Source organism: Piliocolobus tephrosceles, chromosome 4, assembly GCF_002776525.5.
Source record: "Piliocolobus tephrosceles isolate RC106 chromosome 4, ASM277652v3, whole genome shotgun sequence".
NCBI lineage: Eukaryota > Metazoa > Chordata > Mammalia > Primates > Cercopithecidae > Piliocolobus > Piliocolobus tephrosceles.
This window is the reverse complement of record NC_045437.1, coordinates 44,683,349-44,709,971: the sequence shown is the minus strand read 5'-3', so window position 1 is coordinate 44,709,971 and position 26,623 is coordinate 44,683,349. Positions and strand designations below refer to the sequence as shown.

The 26,623-nt window shown below is 33.0% G+C and overlaps 1 protein-coding gene across 1 annotated transcript in view; it reads left to right on the top strand.

Moving 5' to 3' along the window:
• The window catches only part of HCN1 (hyperpolarization activated cyclic nucleotide gated potassium channel 1), a 417,480-nt gene that overhangs the window by 193,935 nt on the left and 196,922 nt on the right, over nucleotides 1–26,623 (top strand). The window contains exon 3 of the mRNA XM_023216595.2: nucleotides 16,298–16,459. Within this exon, the coding sequence (XP_023072363.1) occupies nucleotides 16,298–16,459 (162 nt within the window). The remainder of the gene's footprint in view (nucleotides 1–16,297; nucleotides 16,460–26,623) is intronic.

Below are 26,623 nucleotides of genomic sequence, written 5' to 3'. Positions count from 1 at the left end.
ACACGGATGAAGCTGGAAACCATCCTTCTCAGCAAACTATTGGAAGAACAGAAAACCAAATACTGCATGTTCTCATTCATAGGTGGGAATTGAACAATGAGATCACTTGGACACAGGAAAGGGAACATCATACACTGGGGCCTGTCATGAGGTGGGGGTAAGGGGGAGGGATAACATTAGGAGATATACCTAATGTCAATGATGAGTTAATGGGTGCAGCACACCAACATGGCACATGTATACATATATAACAAACCTGCACGTTGTGCACATGTACCCTAGGAAAAAAAAAAAAAAAAAAATCATGGTATAATACAAAGTGTAGACAGTGATACACTGCTGATTTATACTAGGTGGTAGGATTTTGAAATTATGTCCTGATGTAATTGTAACAATTCATCTAAGTATGCCTTGGGGTAATATAAATATATCTTGGGAATAATATGGAGCACAATTTGCTATATTTATTTTCTGGTAGATTTATTTAAATTATTATTTTTAATTCAATAATTATTTATTAATCCTTTACTTAGCCTTTTCCCCATAGCCTGAAGGTAACTTTATGCAATATATTAATTAATTTTGTGCATGAAACAAAGTTTGTATTAAGTACTCATGTGTATAATTTTTCACTTGTGGCTTCATGTCAGTGCTCAGAAAGATTTGGATTTCAGAGCATTTCAGATTTTCATATTAGAGATCCTCAACCTGTATATAAAGGGCATATAGTCCGATGAAGAGGGCAGACGAATAAACAGGCAGTTATGCCCCAGCATGATAAATGCTAAAATAAAACAAAGGGAGCTTTGGGAACATATAAGGAAGGATTTTCAATACAATCCCAAAGCATGCGGGGAAGGTTTTCAGGAGGAATTAAAGGCCATGCTGAGACCTAAGTTTTTAAATACGCTAGATAAAATTATAGTAAGGTAAAAAAAAAGTTAAGAAATCCAACGGTAAATTGATATCTCCTTTAGTTTTCTTGGGCTACTTAAACAATATCGTAGGCTGGGTGGCTTAAATAACAGATAGTGATTTCTTAAAATTCTGGAGGCTGTATCATGGACTGGGTGGCTTAACACCATATCATAGACTGCGATGGCTTAAACAATATATACTGATTTCTTACAGTTCTGGAGGCTGGAAAGTCCAAGATATAAAATGCCAGCAGATGAAGAAGTAACTAAGGGGAAGATATCTCCCTTAGTTTTCTTGGGCTACTTAAATAATATCATAGATTGGGTGGCTTAAACAACAGATAGTGATTTCTTACAATTCTGGAGGCTGTATCATGGACTGGGTGGCTTAACACCACATCATAGACTGGGATGGCTTAAACAATACATCGTAATTTCTTACAGTTCTGGAGGCTGGAAAATCCAAGATATAAGATGTCAGTAGATGAAGTATCTGGTGAGGGCTCTCTTACCAGTTTGCAGAGCCTTGCCTGCCTTCTTGCGGCATCCTCACATGACAGAGAAACAGAGTAAAAGAGAGAGAGTTTTAGGGTTCTAAAAACCTCAGAAGAGCTTTGTGGCGTTGACCACATCTATAGAAACCTTGAGAATGCTTTTACCTCTCTTTAATTGTAAAATTGTAAAATTATTGTCCTGTAGCTACTCTCACTTGTGATTTTAAAAAATGCTTTGTAAAATATTTTCATTTAAAATATAATGCTCAAAGTTCAATCATCTGTGTTATTCTGTATGTGCAACTCAGAAATTGGCCTCTTGGATATATCTGTGTCTTTTAGGAAATGCTGATTCTTTTTGAGGAGACTTAGAAAAAGGGGTTGACAGAAATGTGAATATAGATATAGACATATTAAAATGTTTTTCCATTGTTAGACTCAAAATAAAAGTGCATTTTTCTCTCTAAATAAATGCTAAACATAATGTAAAATATTATCTTCTCTTAACTCTCATGCTACATAAATATACCAAAAGAAAAGGAAACTATAATGTGGAGGCCAGAATCAATGCTGAATTTAGCAGAAAACATGACAGTGATTTGTGAGTTTCAACCCTGGGTGAAAGCCCAGATAATAATGATAGTAACCTTTTAGATGCCTCCGTTTAGAACTTGTCAGAAATACTGAATTCTGTTGAGTTTAAATCATGCCAATTCAATAGGAATACGTTCAGATCTCATTTTTTAGAGTGGACTTTGGCACAGTCAAAGTTTTCCATTACAGAGTTAGCCCGTTAGCTCAAATGGATAATGGATCTGGAACTCCTTAAAATACAGAGGGTTTTATGTTATCAGATCCAATATCAATGGAGACTAATATTTTTGAATAATTCAAAATAGTCTCAAATGCTCAAAATAGTCTGTATCATAATAAAAACAATACCTCCAATCCATCAATATTTTAAAAATTCTACTAGCATAGCATGCATTAAAGCATAGAAACCAAGTTCCTCTGGTAATAACAATTTTATGATTGTAGAACATGTGACAATAACCATAAATTAACATTACTTTCATATACTCATTATGTATAATCAAAATTTAGTTAATCACTAGTTTATTTTATATACTCATAATTCAGTTCACTATTACATTACTGATAAACAATGAAAAGACAGATTTCATTTACATTCTATGAGAACTGACAGCAAAAATAAATATATCACCAAAATCATTCAGGTTTTCAAAAGACATACAGGTTATTTTAAACTAGGTGATACTTTGAGTTCAATCTTTGTGTGCTGTTTATTTTAAATAAAATATAATTGAATTAATGTTAATATGTTATAGATTTTATTCATTCATTTTCCCTTTCTTTCAACATTCAAAATGTGTCCTTTTTATTCTAATTCTAAATAACCATGTGCTGACAGCCCTTGAGATACCAAGACATTAAGATATGATCCTTCCCATCCACAAGTTTATATTTTACTGATGATAATGATTGTATAACCCATAGTAGGAGGAGTGAATTATACTTTTTTCAAGTGAAATGACCAAAAGAAAATAAATATGTAGGCTAAAAAACTGAGAAGTAGATGAAGCTTGCCGTGAAAGCAGTGACTACATCATGAAGGGTCTTATATGTTAAACTGAAGAGCTTGCTCTTTGTCTTAAATTTAATGAAATACTGTTGATTTTTAACCAGGATGGTGGCACCATCATACTTATGTTTTAGAAAGAAATCTCTAATTGCAGGGTAAGTGAGGGAAAATCTAGATAGATGAAAATAATTTAGGAGGTTTTGAAAAAACTCAAGTGAGAGATGATAAATGTCCAAAGTAGGGAATTTACAGTTTTAAAATTTTTACAGAGAGAGATTTATAGAACTTAGTCACCAATTAAATGTGGATGTCAAGGGAACTCAGTAAGTCTGGCATTATCCTCATGATAAGCTACTTGCAGGATCAATGTGTATTATACTATGTAGAGGATGAAATAGGGAAGTTGAGTGTAAGATAGATTAATATAATTTTGGACATCTTCAGATTGACTTGATTGTGGGTTTTAGAATTAAGAAATTTTTCTTCAGTAAAGGTCAAGGTTATGGAGTCCCCTGATTATAAGTAATAGTAGAAAGCTATGGATGTGGAATAATTCCCTCAAATAGAATGTGTAGAGTGGACTAGAGAGATCCGAGAATGAGCAGTTTGAGGATACTGAATATGAATGACAAACAAAATAGAAGTAAATCAGAAAAACAAGAAAGAAACTTCCATTTCAGAAACAGAAAGCAGTATCAAAGAGTGTATTATAAACTAATGTGCTTAGACGTCAAGCAAATGTGGCTTACAAATTTTTAATTGGATTCAGCAACAGCAGTATATGAAAATTTTATCATGGATGTTTTCAGATGACAGATAGGAAACGCCAGGTTACAAGATGTTTAAAAGTTGAATGCATGATAAAAAGTGAAGATGATGTAAGTAACTTTTCAGTATTTGAGAAGAAAATTAGACATTAGTAAAGAGGATTGAGAGGAATACCTAGTCAACATAATTTTCTAATATCGGAAAGATTTAAACATGCTTAAATGCTGGTGAGGAAAAACAGACAAAGAGTCCTAAGAAGAAGACAGGAGGTAATTAATGAAGTAATGTCACTGATGATACAGGAAGAAAAAAAGAAAAAAAAATGGTGAGGCATCACAGAGAAAAAGAGACACATCATGCACCAGTGTAAGAAGGAAGGGTAAGTGTAGATATTTGTAAATGGCAATATTTTCTCAATAAAATTGAAAGTTAAATATATTGTCATGATTGAGGCAAATAGGGTTCGTATGACAGATTTTGGAAAATCTGGGAAAGTTTTTTAACTAGCTGCCCTGGAGAATATATGCATGCTATCTCGAAATACACCAATATCACTAGACAGTATAGAAAACATAGTTGATGTTAAAACCATGAGGTAGTTGTGCAGTTGTAAGGTTCTCTCTAGAAATGTATAAAGGCTTATGTATAGAATTTAGAAAATGGACAGTCAATTAATGTTGGAACAAAATATTACCACGAGAGTACAACAGAGGAGAAGAGAATTGAACATTTTGATAGTTTACTGGTTGAAATTATGGATGTTTGTGTCCAAATGGATATGGAAAACAGAGATGATGAGCACGGAAAAGAGAGCAGGAGAAAGCAGAACTCTGTAAAGGTTAGGCATTTTAAACAATTAAAAAACACTTCAGGGAGAGTAAGACAATGACAACTAAAAGCTAGACACACAAAAAAGATGTGGCCAGAGAATGAATTTTTTGTAATTAAGAGCTCAAATGAGGACAGACCACAATGATGACAAAGACTACATGGATATTGTGTTGTGATGAAGGATGTAACAAAAGATGACAGATATTCTGGAATGAATGGGGATTAAAATTATGAAATATGTATATAAAATTACTTTATTACAGATATGTGATAAGTATTCTTTTCAGATTAGAGTCCCTATTCTATGGTCACAAAGAGTATTTGGAAACAATATATAATCATACCAAATGTTTCTGAACTGGGATCTCCCCCCTCTCCCTCTCTCCCTCCCTGCCCCTTCCTTCCTTCCTTCCTTCCTTCCTTCCTTCCTTCCTTCCTTCCTTCCTTCCTTCCTTCCTTCCTTCCTTCCCTCCTTCCCTTCTTCCTTCCCTCCCTCCTTCCCTTCCTCTTGTTTTTCCCCTTTTCCTCCATTTTTTACTTTCTTCTAATTTGTAAACATGTGTTAAGAGCATGTTTTATGAATTAATTCTTGACCTCTAGGACTTACTATCTAGTAAGAACACAGACACATCAACATGTAATTATAGCAATGCATTAAACACTTTTACAGAGTTAAGGACAAGCCCCTATAGGAGTAAGTGCTTAATTTTCTCCCTGGAGAGGCCAAAAAAGCCTTTCCTGAGGAAGCAACATTTGAGTATGAATAAGGTCATTGGTCAGAAAATGAATAGGATGGAAGGTGGTATACCAGGAGAGAACAGCATGTAAACAAATGCAGACTCTGATCAACCATCTTAAAGGGTACTATGACAAGTTTTGTTTGCCTTAAGCTTGGAATGCCTAGCAAGGGTGAGAGATGAGAATAAAATGGTAGTACAGAGACCACATCACAAAGGGCCTTTAATGGCAGGCCAAGAATATGAGCTTCATAAAGATTTCTTGAATATCTAGTGAAAGTTCAAGCAGGAGATCACATGATCAGGTTTGAATTGTAAAATGATAATTCTGGATGCCAAGTGGACCATATTTTCAAGGAAAGCAAGACTGTGAGGTAAATTAAGTTTTTGAAAAAATAATGATAGACACAAATCAATTTATGAATTAAATTCAGTAACAGCAGTCCAACATAATTTTATGAATTGGAGAGGGACTTGTGAAAGTGATTTCAAATTTATCTTGTAATACAAATGTGTGAAGCTCAAATATGCAGTTAATGGATTTGAGTTATATAAATATGTTCAGTGTTATATAACTCCAAGTCAAATGACTGAAGAAAATATACATTGTAAGATAAATGTTCATGGTTCAACAGGAGGGATAAGACAACACATGTGGGCTTTCTGTTGCTCTTGAGTCCAGAACAATTAAAGAATAAAAGTGAGTAAAGGAATACATCTATAACACAAAAGTGAACAAGTTCAGGGAACTCGTTAAGACAGAACAATACATAAAACTTTTCAAGAATTGAAAGACAAAGGGAGGAAGAATGCAGACTTGACAGAAGGAGATAAAATCACACTCAGAGATATACTACAACTGAGTCTGCAAAAGAAATGGGAGCTAATCTGTACAGTGGAATCTTTGAGACATTTGGAGTTGGAGTCAGAAGTTTTATAATGGAGAATGTAATTGGGCAATAGCTCAGAATATTGGAAGGAATTTTAATTTAAGGTCAACCCTATACCTCCATGAATCATCACCCATTTCTTGCCTCCCACCCATTGAACAAACGTATAGATTTTGGGTCATTTTTATTTATCTTAATGTAAAGCTCTTTATCTTTTCACTAAATAAATTAAACCTATGTTTGGGGAAAGATATAGTTTCAATAAATGCTTGAAGGAATGGAGTCAAGTCTTTAAGTATCTGGGAGAAAATTATTTTCATTCTATATTTCTGTATCCAGACAAGGTGTTATTAAATAGATAAGACAGATATTATCAAACACGTGCCTACTCTTCTAACCAGCCTCCCACTTAAATAAAACTATAAACTGAGACAGAGTGAGGAAATTGCATAATAATGTTAAAGAAAACAACAATTATGATAGCTCTCCAGTAGGTCTAGAGAAAAATGAGTGCTGATTAAAGTAAGTGAGAGATCTCTAGAAAAGTAAGGGTTCGTGTGGTTTAGTGAGGATGTGGAAGGTGATGTCATAAGCAATGGTGAACCTGGTGCCTAATATTACTTTCTGCACATAGCAAATAGTTAATAGATGATTTCAGTGATAAGAAAAATCAAACTTATACAAATAAGGCTTATTACTTTTAAGGATGCTTCCACATAGATTAATTTATTCAATAAACTTTTGACAATTCAGATAGTTAAGTATTTTTGTCACTTAAGATGATCTATCAAGTATCTAGATGTACTATTATTACCTGAATTGAGGGAGCATTATGATGCCTTCCTTCTGAAAGGTATCCAACTAGTGAATCTAAAATCATGCCAATTTCCAATAGATCAAATCTTACTCAATTGTTTCTTGGGGTGCTAGAAAATTTGCCAATGCTTCCTTATTTTTTAAGGTTTAGTTTCTTTTTGGGGGGTTGCACTAATATGTTTTTATCTTTTATTAAGTTCAATCAAATAGAAGAATGCATGGTTTGTTCACAAAGAATTGTAGTACAATATTATTGGCTTAATACCAAAATCATGTACTTACTGATTTCTTTTGGAAGGTATATGCCAAGACAGCAAACTAATACCTCTGTTTCTTCCAGAGCATCTCTGACACAAACCCACTCAAATAAATTAATATTCTGCATTTTACTGGCTTACCTGGCCAGAATAACAAAATGTTGTGCCAATGCATGATGCAACTCTGATGACCAATGCTTAAAAAATTATGAGTAAGCATTGCTTTCATTTTAAGTTTTTTCAGAAGCCTGTTTTTCTTTCTGTTATCTCCCCTATAGATTTTACCTATTAAATGGTGCAGTAAGCGAGTTGGCACATACCTTTTTAGACTTAAAAAGGAGGCAGGGATATTAAAGACGTTGTGCAATTTGTGCCAGTGTAAGGCTCACTCTCATTTCTTTTAGTGGAAGAACCAAAGCGGAGTTAATAGAATATTGCTAATTTGTCTGTTAGTTTGCTTTTTCACCATCTTTCTCTACATTCACTCACATACACACACACACACACAAACACATACACACACACCCATTTATAATTAGTATTTTTAATTATTCTTTTTATTGTGTAAGAATTACACAATTCTTACACAGTAAAAAGAACATTGCATTTTTTAATTTAGAGTTTGCATTTTATTTTGAATTCTCAGGATAAATTTTAGAAAAAACTTCAGAAAATAATAGTAATATTTAAGCAAATCAATATATTAGTGCTGACTTACATCTAGAAATTAAGTGTATATAGTAAACATCAAATAATCTTCACACAAACGTCATTAAAATGAGGTTCAAATATCCATCATTAGATATGTGGTTATCACCTCATTTAAATATGTCGGTGGTTGCACAATTTGTAAATATCATCTACATTTACAGACATTTGAAATTTGTAATAGAGGAATAGACAATGATCTTACATTGTTTAATTATAGTTTTTTTTTTTTTTTTTAGCATATTAATCCATTGAAATTTCTTCTTAGTGGGGTCATTTCCAATATTCATTCATAATTTGATTTTCCCATCACTTAAGCTGCTTTTTAAAGTAAATTAAGCATATGAAGTTATGCTTGCTCTTTCATTTTTCCTGGGCATGGTACAATAAATAAATGTTCTGACCTGTCACATGGTCATCATGAAAGTTGAAAAGATGTACTTCCTTTCCTAAGGAACTTAAGAATTATAAAGATTTGGGTAGATTCAGTTAAAAACAATAACCTATCATATTAAAATAGGTGATATTTTAAATTTGATTATAATATTAAAATAACTATACCAAAATGTCACCTATCAAAATATTTTTTTTGACCTGTTCCAAGTTGTCAGCTGCTATTGACTTGAAATTTGAAAAAAAAAAAAAATTGATTAATAAAAACAGCTCAGTTAGATACTTATTAGTACTGACCCCTTTATACAAATTGATTGTTATTTGAATAACTACTATAGGAAGAAAAACATTTGTTGAGCATGATGCCACCAGGCATTCTGTTTGACGGCTTTCAAAGTTTATACTTTTACAGTTTACATTATACCCATTTCCTGTCATTGTTTCCTACTAAAAATGTTCAAAGGATTCATATTGTAAGTTTCCCATTTTTCATATTTCTCTTAGTAATACATTATCTCTGATTATCCTGAGACTATTAAAGCTAAATAAATAACAAGTTTCCATTAAAAACACATTTTTCATAGATGTTTTAAATAGATGAAATTAAAATTCTATGCAAAAACTATGTATGCATAGAAATGGCTGGTATATCATATATCATATAACAGCAAAAAAAAAAAAAAAAAAAAAGAAACATATAGAAATTCTCAGTAATAGCCAAGGTAAAATAGAGTTGAAAAGGCAGTTAAGAAACATGACAGGTTTTTAAAAAATAACTAAAATGCCTAAAATTGCTTTCTTTTTATTTTATGCAAACATATATGTTTACTAAAGGAACATGTGGATTAAAATAACATATACAGCTATACTTTATTTTACAACTCATGATTGATAAAGAATACATTCTGTTCTATAACTACTTCTATGAGAAATATAGTTGTTATGAAAAGTACTGTTTTGTTTACTGCAGTCATGTAATGAGACATATATTTCTCTAATGTTTCAATATCATATCTGTGCCCATTCAAAAAGATTTCTCAGAAGAAAGATATTTCTCAGAAGAAAGATATTTCAGGCTGACTTTATTTTCCCAAATGGTGTATCAAAACTTAAGAAGTTTTTTGATACACCGTTTGGGAAAATAAAGTCAGCCTGAAATATCTTCACATTTTCCTCATAGATGGGTTGGTCTGAGAATCAGAGGCCCAGAGTAGCTATGACACATCTGTCCTTCTGGAAATCAAATTTTGCTTTGTGCCTCCTGGTAATGTGTACATGTAGCCATGAAAAGAAATCTGTTTTACCCTGTAGGGCAGGCCAGCTCTCTCTGTGTCTCAAAGTTCTCATGAGTTGCATTTGAGAAACTAAACAGAGAAGACTAAAAAGAGGAAAAAAAAAAAAAAAAAAGAATTAGGAAAATACCTAGGAAGTGAAGATTCTTTTTCAATTAAAATGTTTTTTAGGAATTGAGAGATTTTATTGTTTTTAAATCTTTGGGGGTAAATCTAGCATAGATTAAGTTAATGATTCTGAAGAAAAAGTAGTCAAGTAAAATTAGGTCAATCTGATATTGCCACCATAGCCAAGCACATAAGCAGTAGGTTTATATTATAGATGCCTTAAGTGGTACAATCTCGTCTCACTGCAAGCTCTGCCTCCCGGGTTCATGCCATTCTCCTGCCTCAGCCTCCTGAGTAGCTGGGACTACTAGAATTATTATTAGTAGTAGTAGTATTAGTATTACTATTATTATTTTGTATTTTTAGTAGAGACGGGGTTTCACTGTGTTAGCCAGGATGGTTTCGGTCTCCTGATCTCATGATCTGCCCACCTCGGCCACCCAAAGTGCTGGGATTATAGGTTTAAGCCACCACGCCTGGCTTAAGTTTTCTTTTTAAATTTTATTTTTATATTAATCAATTTGTTCCACATTTTACAAAGTGTCTATCCACAACTGTTAGGGAATAAGTCTGGTTTTTACCACAGGTTAAGGAGGTCTGAATTGAATGGGTTTCTGGAAAGACAGATCAGATTAATATCTAAAAGTTAGTAAGGACTCATTAGGAATAAATGATACATCTGTTAAGACTGGGAACAAACAAATAAGAAAATTACAAATACATGTTTGCTTGAAGGTATGGTGGTCAAAGTTGGGGGAATTCAACTATAAGAGTATCTCCTTTGGAAAAGATAAATCTTTAAGCTGAAACTGAACAAGATAGTCATGGGCTTCGAGGAAGTGGAAAGAGAGAATGGGATGATGTTAGGAATAGGGAAATGGATAGACCATTGCTGAGGGTCTCAACTAAGGTTGCTATCCTTTAAAAAAAATAAAGTAAGTACAAGCTACACAGTTTGCTCTTCAGTAATCTTAGGAAGCTTAGGTATAGAAGGTGGTTGTTGTGATTAATCAGAAGTTGACATTTTTTTTTTCAGAGAAAATGCAGTGGAAAAAGAGCCCTTAATAAATGGAGATGTGTGGCACGTGGACGTTGGGAGGTTGTTTGATGCCAGAAATAAGCAAAATTATGGATAGTGTAGGCAAATAGAATGAATATTAAGAAAACAATTTTTTTATATAGCTTGACAACTAATGTGTGATGGTGTCAGAGTGCAGTGAGGAAATGAGGGCACTCACATCAGAACCTAAGACATTGGTGTTTGAAAGAAGTGAACAAACTTGGAGAAAGCTACCAGACAAGTTGTGTCTTTGGTGAGGGGAAGGTGGTGGGAAGAGTCTTAAGTCTCAGGAAAAGCAGAGCAATAGAGAAAGCATTTCATGAGGTGGCTGAGGGTATTTGATAGTTAATTGGTTATGTAGGAGGAGTTATGGAAGGAATGGTGGAAAGAAGAATCCAAGTGAAAAGCACCCAAGAGCATGAGAATGGGACAATACTTGGAGGAGGCTGAAGAGTGGATTATTGCTTTTAGACTATGGACAGAAGCTGATAGTTTTGAGATGTCCAGATGGTTGACCTTTTAAATGTTAAGGTATTCTCAGTCCGAATAAAATCCTAGTTAAAACGGGTATTGATAAGATTCATCCAATGACTGCAGTCATTGGTCAGTGTTAAAAGAGATTACTGTGAAGAGTGTTATTCTCTCATATGAAGTAAAATCTTCTACATTTTGCACCTAAAGCATGGAAAGATGGCCTGAATGACTTTCAGGGCAAGAATTGCAGAGGTATAATAGGGCTTTTAAGGTATTTATTTTACCATTGATTAGGACTATTACACATTGAGCCCTGAATATATGTTAGCAGTAAAACTGAATCTGAGTAGCTATTTTTTTTTTTTTTATTTTGTGTCAGGATGGTATGTTTATACTCCATCTAAAAAATATAAATCGTGCAGGTGCCAATTTATAAAGAGAAACAGAAGAGTCCAACCTTGTTTTACACCTTTTTAAAAACAATGTTCTGTGTCAAGAGAGCCATTTTTGGCCCATTTTCTTAATCTTACTTTGATACTTATGAAGGTATATTAAGAAGTCTTGAATCAATATTGAGATCACACAAACTAGCCCAGATCCCAGTCTGTAAAGTCAAAGACTAAAGACAGTTTAATGCACAATATAAGAAGTCTTCAATTATTTTTGATAGTGTTTTGGTTAAGAAAAACAAAGTAGAACAAAAAATTAAGCATAGATTAAGGTCACTAGTTTTATATACAAGCTATTAGATTGAAAGACTGATGAATCCAGTTCATCACGAAAGAATATGGAAGCATTTTAAAAGAATCCAGCTAATTTATGGATATCTGTTATATAGTGCAGTTTAGAATGACCTTTTGAAAACAGGATGAAATAAACATTGCTCCTGGGAAAATATTACAAAAAATTACCCTTATGATGAACAATTCTGCAAATATTAGGGTAGAATTTGGGATTCTTAAAATATCCTAGAGTATTTTTCAGTTTTAGAAAGTTAATTAGTTATCTTGTCTGGAAGTATTGGACTCCAACTAGATAAAATTCTAAAACTATAATATAAAAAAAGTTCAATGAGAATTTGTAACCAGATCTTTCCTTTTATTAAGGTCACATGAACAGCACAATGTCCTGAGCTGGACAAATGTAAAGCACAATGTCTTCCAAATATATTGTTCATAGTCTAGATATGGTAGAAATAAGATTAAAGAGTTGTTTAAAAACTTTTTTTTTTTTTTTTTTGCGTCGAAGTCTCGCTGTGTCACCCAGGAAGGAGTGCAGTGGCACAATCTCAACCCACTGCAACCTCCGCCTCCCGGGTTCAAGCAATTCTCCTGCGTCAGCCTCCTGAGTAGCTGGGACTACAGGCGCCCACCACTACACCTGGCTAATTTTTGCATTTTTAGTAGAAACAAGGGTTCACCACATTGGCCAGGCTGGTCTTGAACTCCTGACCTTGTGATCTGCCTGCCTCGGCCTCCCAAAGTGCTAGGATTACAGGCGTGAGCCCCCGCACCTGGCCGAAGAACTTATTTTAATTACATATTTTTCAGTTGACTCCTATAAATACCCCTTGAAAGTGTATTGCTAGTCAGTGAAAAGAGACTTTCTTTCTGTTACCTCAGCCCTGAGCCCTCAAGTCAGGTTTCAAGTCAGATTACTTAGAAGATGGAAAATAATAATGAAGATTTTTTTTTGTTTGTTTTAATCCCATTGTTTAAGATACAGAAGCAAAGTGTTACACTCTTAACACCATAAAAGGTTATTTATGTTATTAAACCCTTTCAACTCTCTCATTCATTCATTTAGTAACAGTTTACTGAGTGTCATTTATGGTGCCATTTTGCATACAGTCAAGTTTTCGTGCAGTAGCACCAAGACAATCGATTGATATGGAAATTTATTACTTAAGAATGTCCACCCTATAGATGAAGAAAAACTGAAAATATTAATCAATAGTGTTAGCCATTTGATTAGTATGGTGAATGAAGTCACATTTAGATTTATCCTACAAGCTGCCCTTATTAATAATAAGTTGTGGCTATGCATAAGTTAGATCAGATGCTTCCTTCTTTGCTTAACCTGATTATCTACAGATGTGTTAGCTCCATAAGGAAGTAGACTTCTCATTCCAGATCTTTCTGGAGTAAAGTTTTAAAAGAGCCATTAATCTCAGTATTCAGATCATATGTAATGATTATGCCTGCCAGAGTATCTTAGTTATAAGGGTTCAAAAGACAATGAGATTGGGCTGAGATAATGCACACATTCACGTATTCATAACAAGTGATATTATATACTTTACATATGCTCTTTTATCAGTTAGATAATAAAGACGAAGATATATGGGTTTGATTAGCTGAAATTTGCCTCTGCTATTAACCAGTGTAAAAATACCCAACTTGTTTGTACCTTCTCCAAAGTTAAATTTTGGGATAGCTCCAAAAGTGATGTCAATTTTGAACACATAATATTAATGTCCATAAGGGAGACTGTTTATAAAATTAATTATGTGAGCTCTTATTGAGTACTCCAAAAATTACAGAGTTACTGTATGAAGCTAGTACTAGCTAACATTATGGAATTGGGAATGACCATTTGGTAGCAGATAGGCTTGAATCTAGGCATTATCTTATAATAGTTCATGGAAATATATAGTAGCAAAACAAAAAATGTTTCTAATGTGTTATCACTGATGTGATAACCCCATTAACTTCATCAATGAAAATAGTGGTCCTGTTTCTCTGGAGAACATTTTAGAGATATTAGGGTTTTCTTAAAGGAATTTGATAACTTAGCATATTATTTTATCTTAATTATCTCTTAAGAGCCCATGAAAAGAATCTAATTTCCCAAAAGGAGGTCGAAAATGTGAAATCAAACAAAAACCCCAGTCAGTTCTACTAAGAATGGATGCTAGTTCTCTAGACCATTCCATACTCCACTCTAAAGCCTGATAATTGAATCATGGCCGCTGCCTGTATACTTATAATTTGTAGATTTTGTCATATTTTCAGATAGATATTAGTTGCTTCAAATAATTGGGCTGAAAGGTGATATGTTTCCTGGTTTTCCCGGAACTTCATATTCTGCAATTTAACACTATTTCCCAGCAAAACACAGTCTCTACCCATAAGACATCTTGAATCATTTTCTCAGGAAATATTAAGATATAAATATAAATTCTGTTATAAACAACAACAAAAAAATCTAAGTCCATGATGACTTTTTCCAACTTTATCAGTTAAGTTTTTTTTATTATATTTTAGTATATAATTTTAATAAGAAATGATTGATAAAATTGTTAGTAGAGTTTCTATTTATGTATTCAGTGACCAAGAAATATCAGAGGGAATAATATTAAAAAGATGTTTCTGTGGGTTTTCCAAATTTAAAACCAAAATAAAAAGTAGCTTACAGAAAAATAAAATTCTTAATGCTATAAAAGAAGTTGTGTGTATAGCTGTCTGAATATCAAAATATGTGATCTGTTGCTGTTAAAATGTAGAACCGCCAACTTTCTTTTAAAAAGTATTCAGAGCAGTGTGTATATTTCCAGGAAAAACAATCTTTTTGCTCACTATAATTACTACCTCAAAAAGATTGTTCAAAGAAAGAATTAATGCTCGTAGAAAAATATCAAACTGAAAAACATTTAATTAAAGACAGATTTGGTTATTTTATAAAAGCAAAATCACAAATGCCCTGTCATTTTAACTCTGTGTAGTTCAGTATGCGTATTTTAAGAATTATAGATGTTTTCTTACAAAGATATCATTTCTAAGACCAAAAGTAGTTTTTTGTTTTCTTTACATTTTTTGGATAATTTTTCAATACAAGTTTACCTTGTTACTTCAAAAACACACCATTCTTTTGGTGATTCATACAAAAAGTGATTCTAAATATCTGAAGTTACTGTATTTATATGTACTTATATTTAATTGTATTTATTAATGCAGTAATTCTTTAACAATTATAACAAAACTTAATTCTGCAATGGAGGTCTGCTCCCAAGTGGGTTTTGCTATTCTAGACTAGGTAAAATATAAGTAGAAACTATTTTAGCAGTCAGTTAGAGAGTACAATAAACTGCTAAAGAAAGGACTCACATTCTGAATCTATTTCTTGTAAATTCTAGAAAAAATGAATAGTTACAGATGTAAAGATGCATATTTGTTTTCATTTATAAAATTTTGACGGATTATGTTGATTTGTCACGATGTTTGTGTTTTCTGAAATAATCTAACCTACCATATTGAATTTCATGAAAATACAAACAATCAGTGTGACTGAAAAGTAAAGCGTGTACCATAAAAATACAAAAAGTTTATGGAAACAGTTACGATTTTTAAAAGTGTTACATGATTATTTTTAAAGCAAATCCAGGTAGCTTTTATCGTAAAGGCTTCTATTTATGTTCAGTATCCACAATTAAAGAAATATCTCCACTCACATAGCTATACTTCAACCATAATTTATTATAAGTATTACTTCATATTTTGCAGCTGAACTCCTTTGGCATATGATTTTCAGCCCTTGAGTATTTTCTTTGTCTTTCAACAAATCTATTAATATAACAAGGGATGAGAAGCAGAGTAGAAGTTACCCATCATTTGTAAATTTTGCTACCTTGTTTTAAAGTAGCTTTGCTAAAATATGCAAAAGAACAATAAAGAAAAACTTCTGGCAACATCGATGTTCTTTAATACATACATTTATATATTCATGCTATCTCCGTTGTTCATGAAACATACTTGGCTTTAATATTCATAGAGTGTCAACCTCATTGTAAAAAATAAAGAAATGTAATCTGTTTCTATTTCTGCAAGTTATTCCCATATTTTTACTAAATCAATACTTATACTACACAACATCAGTTCTTACTATCAGTAGTATGCTTGATTTTTCTAAAAAAATGATTATAAGAATTGATTTTATGTTTTGGTCAACAGATATTCCACATGACGTATGATCTTGCCAGTGCAGTGGTGAGAATTTTTAATCTCATCGGCATGATGCTGCTCCTATGCCACTGGGATGGTTGTCTTCAGTTCTTAGTACCACTACTGCAGGACTTCCCACCAGATTGCTGGGTGTCTTTAAATGAAATGGTTGTAAGTAATTTGTATTGTTTTACACTCTGATTTTTCAACGTTGTGCCAAAACCTTTTAAGTAATTATGTTACAATGATCTGATTTCTCCTCTATAAATATTTACAGACAACTTGATTTTGCTTCTATGAATATAAAATCAGATGTTATGTTTGTGGGGGGTGGTTACAACTAAATTTTACTTATTGACTATGTTCCTGAGTATGTATATGTTACAACATCTACTTTTATATATTTTATTCTGTGTATACTGAGGCATATCTTATTTCAAAGGTACAATCACAAAATATGACCATGGCACAGCATTCTTTCAAAAATGCCTGTGGCTTAGAATAACTCCTTATTTCATCAACATTTTAAAGCATTCATTATGTTCAAGACATACACTTTTAGGGATTGTAAAACATGCAAAGGTAGGTACATCAGCATACATATAGATTAAATATATATGAAGTGAAGTGAAGTTTCAGATACTTACTTTTTGCTAGGGAAAATAAGGAAAACTTCGTGGAAAAGATAGGCTTTAAACTTACCTCTGAAAGATATATAAATATTTAAAAATCTACAAAATATATATTTGATTTAAATAGCTAGGTATATTCCCATGTAATTTTATGAAGATATGTTTTGATCTATGTAGCACAACACTCAACACTCACAAAAGAATTAAAAGAACTGTGAATATTTTAGTAGATATATCTATAAATCTCTCTATATATTTATATACGCACACATATGTGTTCACAAATATTTGTTCTTTTTGTGTAAGTTCCCATATTTTCTTCCTGCATTACATTTTAATTACATTTTTACTTAATAAAACATTGTTTAACTGTGAATATCCCTCTTTGATATGTGACATGTTATGGTACTTTAATTTTATGAGATTTTTACACTTTTCCCTTAGGTATAACTCAAATACTCTCTTTTCTCAAACTGTTCTACTATTGATTTCTCAGCTTATTTTTGTAGAAATGACATGGACACTGAAGATTACAATTTTTTCTCCTAATGATTGTAGCACAGGCTTTCTATTTAAAAAAAAAAAAAAAAAAAAAAAGCTGTTTACATTGAAAGTTATGGTGCATTGTCTTCTTTCCTTCCTTTTCTGTCTTCTTCCCTATTTTCCTCCTTCCTTCCTTCCTTCCTTCCTTCCTTCCTTCCTTCCTTCTTTCCTTCCTTCCTTCTTTCCTTCCTTCCTTCTTTCCTTCCTTCCTGTTTCTTTCTACCTTTTCTATGCTTTCATTGATATTTGACCTGATATTTATTATATTTACTTAGATCTCACCTTCATTAATTTTGCTTGTATATCACTAAATCACAGAGAGCTTTCCTGACCACCTTATCTTATATATTACTCCACTGGTTTATAAGTTAATAATAAAGGTGTTTAGCAACACACACACACAGATACACACACACACACACACAGAGAGAGAGAGAGAGAGAGTGACAGACACTCTTATTTGTTATTTATATTTTTCTGTGTTCCCCGCACGAGAATATAATGTCTGTTCTCGTCTGTCCTTTATTTCCAGTAGTGTCTTGGTTTATTTTGTGCTGCTATAATAAAATACTACGGATTGGGTAATTTATAAAAACAGAAATGCATTTCTCACTGCTCTGGAACCTGGAGAGTCCAAGATGAAGGTGCCAGCAGGTTCAATTTCTATATCTAGGATGACACCATGCTGCTATGTCCTCCAGAGAAGAAAAATCTATCCCTCATATGCCAGAAGGTGGAAAGACAGGAACATACTTCTGAAAGCCTTCTTTAATCCATTTATGAGAGCAAAACAATCATGACCTAAACACCTTTATTAGGCCCCACCTCCCAACATTGTTGTATTTTGGATTAAGCTTCTAACACATGAATTTTGGGAGTCACATTCAGACCATAGAAAGTGCCTAGAATAGTACCTGACACATTAATTTGTTGTGATTTAGTCACTTATCATTGAAAGTTTATTTGAGAAATATTCTATATGGTAGTTTTGATGACTAAATAACAAAGTAAGCAGTAGTTTGGTTAGCTCATTTTTCAAACCTGTGATGTCTACTTGATTATAGATCTGTGACTTATCTTTGAAGGAGTAAAGTATATGGAAAAATAGTAATAATGATATTTTTCAGTAGAAGAAAAGGCAATAGCTCTATAGTCTGGCTACTGACTGAGAGGATAGTATAAAAACATTAGCGCTACTGCCAAAAGATTATTCATTGACACCAACCAATATTTAATTTGGTAAAAATTTATTATTTTACATTTGTCCTATGTGTCTTTCAGAAAAATACCAATTGTCATCATAAAAATAGTAGAATAACTATTTTGGGATATCTATAAAGTACATATGGTAGTATAATTATAAGGCAATATACTATTTAATATATCTGATGATAATGCATTTATTGAAAAAATTCTGGATTTTTCTTTAACATGTCTATATGTGCTCAAATGTGTGTGTTGGTATGTGTGTGGTATGTGTGTGTGTAGTATGTTTATTCCAACATAGCCCAACCTTCCACCTTTTTTTATATCCTGACATTATACAAAATATCTTTCCAGAATTTGCAATTCACTTCTCGGCTTTTTTTTTTTTTTGGCTGCAGATTTGAAATTGGTTTTTATTTTCTTTTATGTTTATTTAACATTATTTCCATGTGTAACTCTAATGTAGAGAGAAGGAAACCATCATGTATGTTCAAATATAAAAGCCATAACTCATTTTATTATTTTTTGAGGTGGGGTCTTGCTATGTTGCCAAGACTGGTCTTAAACTCCTGGGGTCAAGTGATCCTCCCCCCTTGGCCTCCTAATGTGCTAGGATTACAGGCATGAGCCATCATGCCTGGCCTAATTTATATTTTGTATAATAGTGATGCAAAGGAAAGAACCATAAAAAAAGACCATTTTTGAATCAACAGAGAATCCTGATAATATCATTTGACCTTGAAGATACTGATATTTATACCTTACCTGCAGATACCTTACCTGTATCTGCACTTATACCCATGCTTTTATCTGTATCTCACTAGCTAGATGAGGAGAAACTCAAAGTCAATGCTATAATTATACTATATCTGTAACTGTAGTGTTGATAATTTGTTTAATATGTCTATTCTTATAATTCCATAAAAGTAGGTTCAGTTCCTCTCAGTTAATTCCTTTGCAGTCTTTCTATATTATTGCTCATTAAAGTTTTTATTCAAATATTATTTTTAAAAAGTCAATCACTAACCGCCCTGGGTGCTATGGTTTAAATGTATCCTTCTAACTTCATGTGTTGAAAACCTAATCCCCACTGCAGAAGTGCTGGGATGCAAGGTCTAGTAAGAGGTGATTACATAAAGAGCAAACTGACCTCATGAACAGATTAATATTGTTATTGGAGAAGGGGGTTAGTTATAAAAATAAGTTCGGCTATCTCCAGCTCACTTTCACATGTGATTGCTGGCCCTTTCACCCTTCTATCCTTATGCTATGGTAAGGGACAGCCCAAAGGCCCTCACCACATGAAACTTTAAAAGACCTTGGATATCCCAGCCTCCAGGACTGTGAGCTAAATAAATTTCTGTTCATTATAAATTAGCCATCTGTGGTATTTTGTTATAACAACGGAAAGTGGACTAAAAGTGCAAGCTACTTAAATTTACCAGGAAGGAGATACTGACTAGCAAAACACAACGTGAACAGGAAGTAGCTTTGCTTTGTATTTATATTATTTGTTTTTGTTTCATTCAAGAAATAAGTCTGAATTATAGAATTCTAACTGAATGAAAATCTTGGATATGGCAGATAATTGCTTTCTAATAAGATTAGTTTAATCCCATGTCATTTTGTGACTGTGTGTTTAGGTGTACAACACTAAAATTACATTAAATCATTATAAACGAGATTGGGAGGAATTTTTTTTGTTAAAATTACAAGTATGAAATATTCATTTTAAGAATATAAAAGAATAAATGATGCATGTTAACTTGCATATTAATTTTGAACTGAATCTCAAATATCTGATGTAACCTAGGGAATGACTTTATAGAACAGATAAAGAAGGATTTTTAGCTAAATAGTACATTCCTAGAGCAATCTTTCTTTAATTAAAGTCTATAGGTTTACTGTCAGGGAGTCCATGTTTCCTACTAGCAATCTTATAAATGTATGGTTACATGTTAGTAATAATTTTGAAGATTTTAACATAGCATGTTATGAATTTAGGATTATCTGAATGTCATACATATGGAATCTGGGTATGCTTTTGTAGTTGGAGCATGTTGTGTCATGAGATGTTATGTCAAATAATTCTGGTTTATGAGCATAACAAATCAATGATGCATTTATACCAATTGAAAGATTAATAACATATTAAATCCTGTACAACATTTTCACCATTGTCAAAATGAAGAAAAACTTGGATAACTGAATTAGTCATTCCATAGCACTCAGTTGTAGAATACTGTATTAAAATCACACAATCTACAAAAACTGTCATTACAGCATTACATTTACATTGTATGCACCTACCTGGTTTTAGCAAAACAGCATTACTCATCACAGTAAATTTACATTAAGATGTATTTGTTGATTCCTTATTTTGTGAGTATTTGATTTGTAAAATTATGTTTGTTTTAATTTTATACTTGTATTTATTTGAGTAACATTATGATCAAAATAATTTAACCCAACTCAAGGATATTTCATTGTAATGATTAATTTGTTGTGATTTGAAGGAATCTGTGCACTATTTAATTTTGATAAGAGCTATTCTACAGTGCAGGCAATTGGTCTTTCGTGTATCTGCATCCTAGACAGCTCCTATACCAACTTTGCATGTGTTGCTAAGTAAAATATTGTTTATAATCAAAATGGTAATTATCAGCAGCATTTTAAAAATATGTGCAAACTGAGTAGTCAATTATCCATTTAAGTGTTCTTCCTTGGACAGTTTTTGTTTTAATGATTTGTACATCTCAAGTTATTTTTTTCAAGGATAAGTAATCAATCACTTGACCATACTCTAAATTGCTGAATTTAGAACTTATGGACATACTCTAAATTACTGAAGTTGAAATTAATAAACCTCGAATTCTCTTCATATCTATAGATATATTAATTTCCAAAAAGTTAAGATGCATGAACCAATCTAACAATATCAGAGAAAAAATTGATGTAAAAAATATTTGTAATGTTCTAATTAGTAAAATCTTATATGGAGAGAATAAGGGATTCCATTGGAAAATCTAGGTTACTCTATTTTACTTATATTTGAAACAATGTGACAGGGACACTTACTAACAACCAAATAGCCACGTGCTTTCCATATTTTCTAGCTGCCTTTCAGTTAGATGGACACCTGTCTGTGCTATTAATTAATAGTTAAAGACCTATAAATAGCAGTGTATTTCACTTACCGGAATAAGCATTGACAAGCTGCTATACTGCCCACAACTCTTTTTTTTTTCTTTTTTGAGTTCCAGAAACATGTCTTAATTTTAAGCTCACACGTAACATAGCCTATCCTAACTCATTTGTACAGAAACATAGGGGGTGAAATTGGCAGAATTAAATTTAAAGACATACATATCAGAATTGCCTCAACCACTAAATCATCTGATTTTATACAAGTCACTTGACTTTCTTGTACTTAGCTTCTTAACTATGAATTGTATATATTATTTATTTTTTTCATTTAAATGATCTATGAAGTATTTCTTTGTTCCAGACATTATTTTAGGCACTGAACACATGGTAGAGGATAAGACAAAGTCCCTGCCCTCATTAGGCTTACATTCTAACATGCTTTTATTCAAACTATTTTTTCTGGATACTGAAAACTATATAAAACTTAACAAAATGTAAGCTCAACAATGAATACATTTGTAATCCAGTGAAATGGTAAATTATATGACATATCTATTAATAGGAATTTGAATTGAGAGCTCTGAAATGTTTACACTGCCCAAAGAGCATGGGTCAAGTGCTGGCGAATTACTCCTCTTTTTCTGCTTTCCAAAGTGTGTTCCCTTGAAAAGGAACCATGCAAGCCTATTTTCTCTCCCTAATTTGGATACCCAGAGAGTACAGCCTTTTTTCTAACTCACCCATTGGTGTTCTAGTAGTAGCCCTATGTGGATTGAAATAAAATCTATGAAAAACCGAGGACCAGTGACACACAAAATAGAGAGACATTCTTTTCAAGTAGTATTAGCTGGCTTTAGATCAGGAACCTTCAATAGAGTGGGGAATCAAGATACTTCAGGCACTTCTAGCTCAAAAACTATAATCATCCCAATAAATGTGTGCTGACCGGGCAAAGTAGACAGAGCTACTTATTGATATTTTAAGTAAATGATTTGGGGGAAAAAAAGCCTTAAGAATTATTCATATGTAAGCTCTCATATACAATAAGAATATATAAACCTATTGGGAGGCCGAGACCGGCGGATCACGAGGTCAGGAGATCGAGACCACCCTGGCTAACACGGTGAAACCCCATCTCTATTTCTCCACATCCTCTCCAACACCTGTTGTTTCCTGACTTTTTAATGATTGCCATTCTAACTGTTGTGGGGTGGTATCTCATTGTGGTTTTGATTTGTATTTCTCTGATGGCGAGTGATGATGAGCATTTTTTCATGTGTCTGTTGGCTGTATGAATGTCTTCTTTTGAGAAATGTCTGTACATATCCTTTGCCCACTTTTTGATGGGGTTGTTTCTTTTTTTCTTGTATATTTGTTTGAGTTCTTTGTAGATTCTGGATATTAGCCCTTTGTCAGATGAGTAGATTGCAAAAATTTTCTCCCATTCTGTAGGTTGCCTGTTTACTCTGATGGTAGTTTCTTTTGCTGTGCAGAAGCTCTTTAGTTTAATGAGATCCCATTTGTCAATTTTGGCTTTTGCTGCCGTTGCTTTTGGTGTTTTAGACATGTTGGTGGGATTGTAAACTAGTTCAACCATTATGGAAAACAGTATGGCAATTCCTCAAGGATCTAGAACTAGATGTACCATATGACCCAGCCATCCCACTACTGGGTATATACCCAAAGGATTATAAATCATGCTGCTATAAAGACACATGCACATGTATGTTTATTGCGGCACTATTCATAATAGCAAAGACTTGGAATCAACCCAAATGTCCATCAGTGACAGACTGGATTAAGAAAATGTGGCACATATATACCATGGGATACTATGCAGCCATAAGAAAGGATGAGTTTGTGTCCTTTGTAGGGACATGGATGCATCTGGAAACCATCATTCTTAGCAAACTATCACAAGAAGAGAAAACCAAACACCGCATGTTCTCACTCATAGGTGGGAACTGAACAATGAGATCACTTGGACTCGGGAAGGGGAACATCACACACAGGGGCCTATCATGGGGAGGGGGGAGGGGGGAGGGATTGCATTGGGAGTTATACCTGATATAAATGATGAATTGATGGGTGCTGACGAGTTGATGGGTGCAACACACCAACATCTCACAAGTATACATATGTAAGAAACCTGCTATGTTATGCACATGTACCCTAGAACTTAAAGTATAATAATGAAAAAAAAAAAAAAGAAACCCCATCTCTACTAAAAATACATAAAAACTAGATGGGCGAGGTGGCGGGCGCCTGTAGTCCCAGCTACTCGGGAGGCTGAGGCAGGAGAATGGCGTGAACCCGGGAGGCGGAGCTTGCAGTGAGCCGAGAGTGCCCCACCGCTCTCCAGCCTGGGCGACTAAGCAAGACTCCGTCTCAAAAAAGAAAAAAAAAAAAAAAAAGAATATCTAAACCTAGATAATTATTTTATCTATTGCTATTCTATCGAATATTTAAGGGCAAAATTAAAATAGATTCACTTTTTGTTTACAGAGCCCATTTAACTACTTAGATAATAACTAATTGACATAATATAGCCAAAGTAATATAACGAAGAAATGGGCTAAAAAATCTCTTAATTAAAAATATATCTCCCCTTTCTTGAGGTTCAGTAATCTATTTTGGATTTGAATTTCTATGGCTTAGAAATTGTATTATTCTGATAGTATTAATGCTTTTTAAAAAATAGAATGTACTGCCATAACAGAAGGTTATTTGTTTGTTTGTTTGTTTTGTTTTGTTTTCTTTAAACCTAACAAAGGGTGACTAATTTGCTGACAAGTCACTGTAGCTCTATTGGAAAAAGAAAATGCCTTCGTAGTTCCTATGAGTTATAATAATAAAGTAGGTCAGCAGCCTGCTGAGTGTTGCAGTTCTCCTTTGCGGGCCTGTCTCTGCTTATTAGCAAAGTCTGCCTGGCAACTGCTCTCTATTGGATAGAAACATGATCTCATCACAAAAGGGAAAGAGTTCACATGCTGTGTTCTTCCTTCTCAGATGTGAATTATCTTACAGGAAAGACATAAGGAAATCAACTCTAATCTGATATTTTGTTTTCAAATAAATACGTATTTCAGAAAATTTTATATTGAGCTATAATTTCATCATAGAGAGGGATACGGGATATTGATGAGATTATATATTGGCTATGGTGACCTTGAGTTGCTTTAGCAGTGGAAGACCAAGACTTAAGTTCCAAACACGTTTTTTGTTCCCCCTTACATAGACTGGCTTTTAAATATTAAGCAACAAATAGCAGAAGAAGCACTATTCATGAAATTACTTTATCTAACAAGTGGCACCTGATGAAGTTGAAGAAAAAAACATATTTTGCTGTCTAATATTTCCTCCAAAATGATTAATTTGCTAGACTTAGTTCTCCGTTATGTCCATGCTATTCTAAATGTTGTTGAGACTTTCACAAATATAGTATTCATGTATGTATAACACATTATCTCACCTATTTTGAAGGAAATAAATAAAAATACATTCACTACCTTTTTAAAGAGTCTGAAATAGAGAATTGCTATTCCATTTGCATAAAGCCAGAGACAGTATGGTAGCTGGTTATAAAATCTGTAATTCCCCTTGGATTAAGGATGAACCCACCATACCATTCTACTTCATGAGCCCCAGATAACTTCATCTTTTATAAACCATTGCCAATTTAAATAGAAACCAATTATGAATTGGCTGCAATGCTGGATGAGCTCAGAATATATATGAAAAATATGTGAAAAGTCATTGTGTTTTGTATGTGTGTGTTGGGTTTTGGGGTTTTTCCTTTTACTACTGTCATAAATTCAAAAAAAAAAAAATCTGGCAAAGAAAAGCATTTAAAATATCTTACTTTTTCTGAACTCCTCATATATTTACATTTCACATAAAAATATTGTTTTAAATTGATGCAGATTGAAATAAGATAGTAACAATGCCTTCAATCTGGAAATCAGTGGAATAGCAGACTAATGGTTTCTACTCTGTTATTCAACACACAGATATATGGATGTCAGGCAATTCATATGAACGTTCTCTCTTTCCAGAGAGTTCAAGGTTATCATTCTCTGTTTAAAAAAGAAGAGACTTACATAGACTTGAATTATGAAAGCTGAGTTGCTTATTTTCAGATAATTTTCAAGACAGGATTATATAGTTGCTTCCCATAATAGAAGGCTCTCCACACTTTGCTCTTTTTCTGTTCTATCTCATTTTTATCCCTTCTGCTTTATACCCCAGTCTAATTATGCTACTCTAGAGATATATGACAGAATCAGAAATGACATGAAGAAAGCCATGTGATAAATGTGGGATATAAGAAAGAATAGGAGGGACACATTTTGAAACCCAACATGAACATGTCCGTAACCCCATTTTATACCCCATCATTTTTTAGAAGTGTTTGTTGTTTTTAGAGATGTAATTTATTCTGGAATAATGAGTAACGTCTATGATGAATTTGGCTTAAAAACCTTTAACTTATTTCAACTATTATATATATATATATATATATATATATATATATATATATATATATATGCTTATAATGTATCAACCACTGTAAACAACTTATTAAATGAGATCTTAAAATATATAATAGACTAATTGGTCCATTTTCTTTAAACTTTGAGGGTCTAGACATAGGGCCATTATGATTAACATTTAAATACTCTTTTAGGGAACAACAGACAGTGAGGCCTACTTGAGGGTGGAGGGTGAGAGGAGGGAGAGGATAGAAAAACTATCTATTGGGTACTCTGCTTGTTATCTTATATACCCCATCATTTTTGAGAAGTGT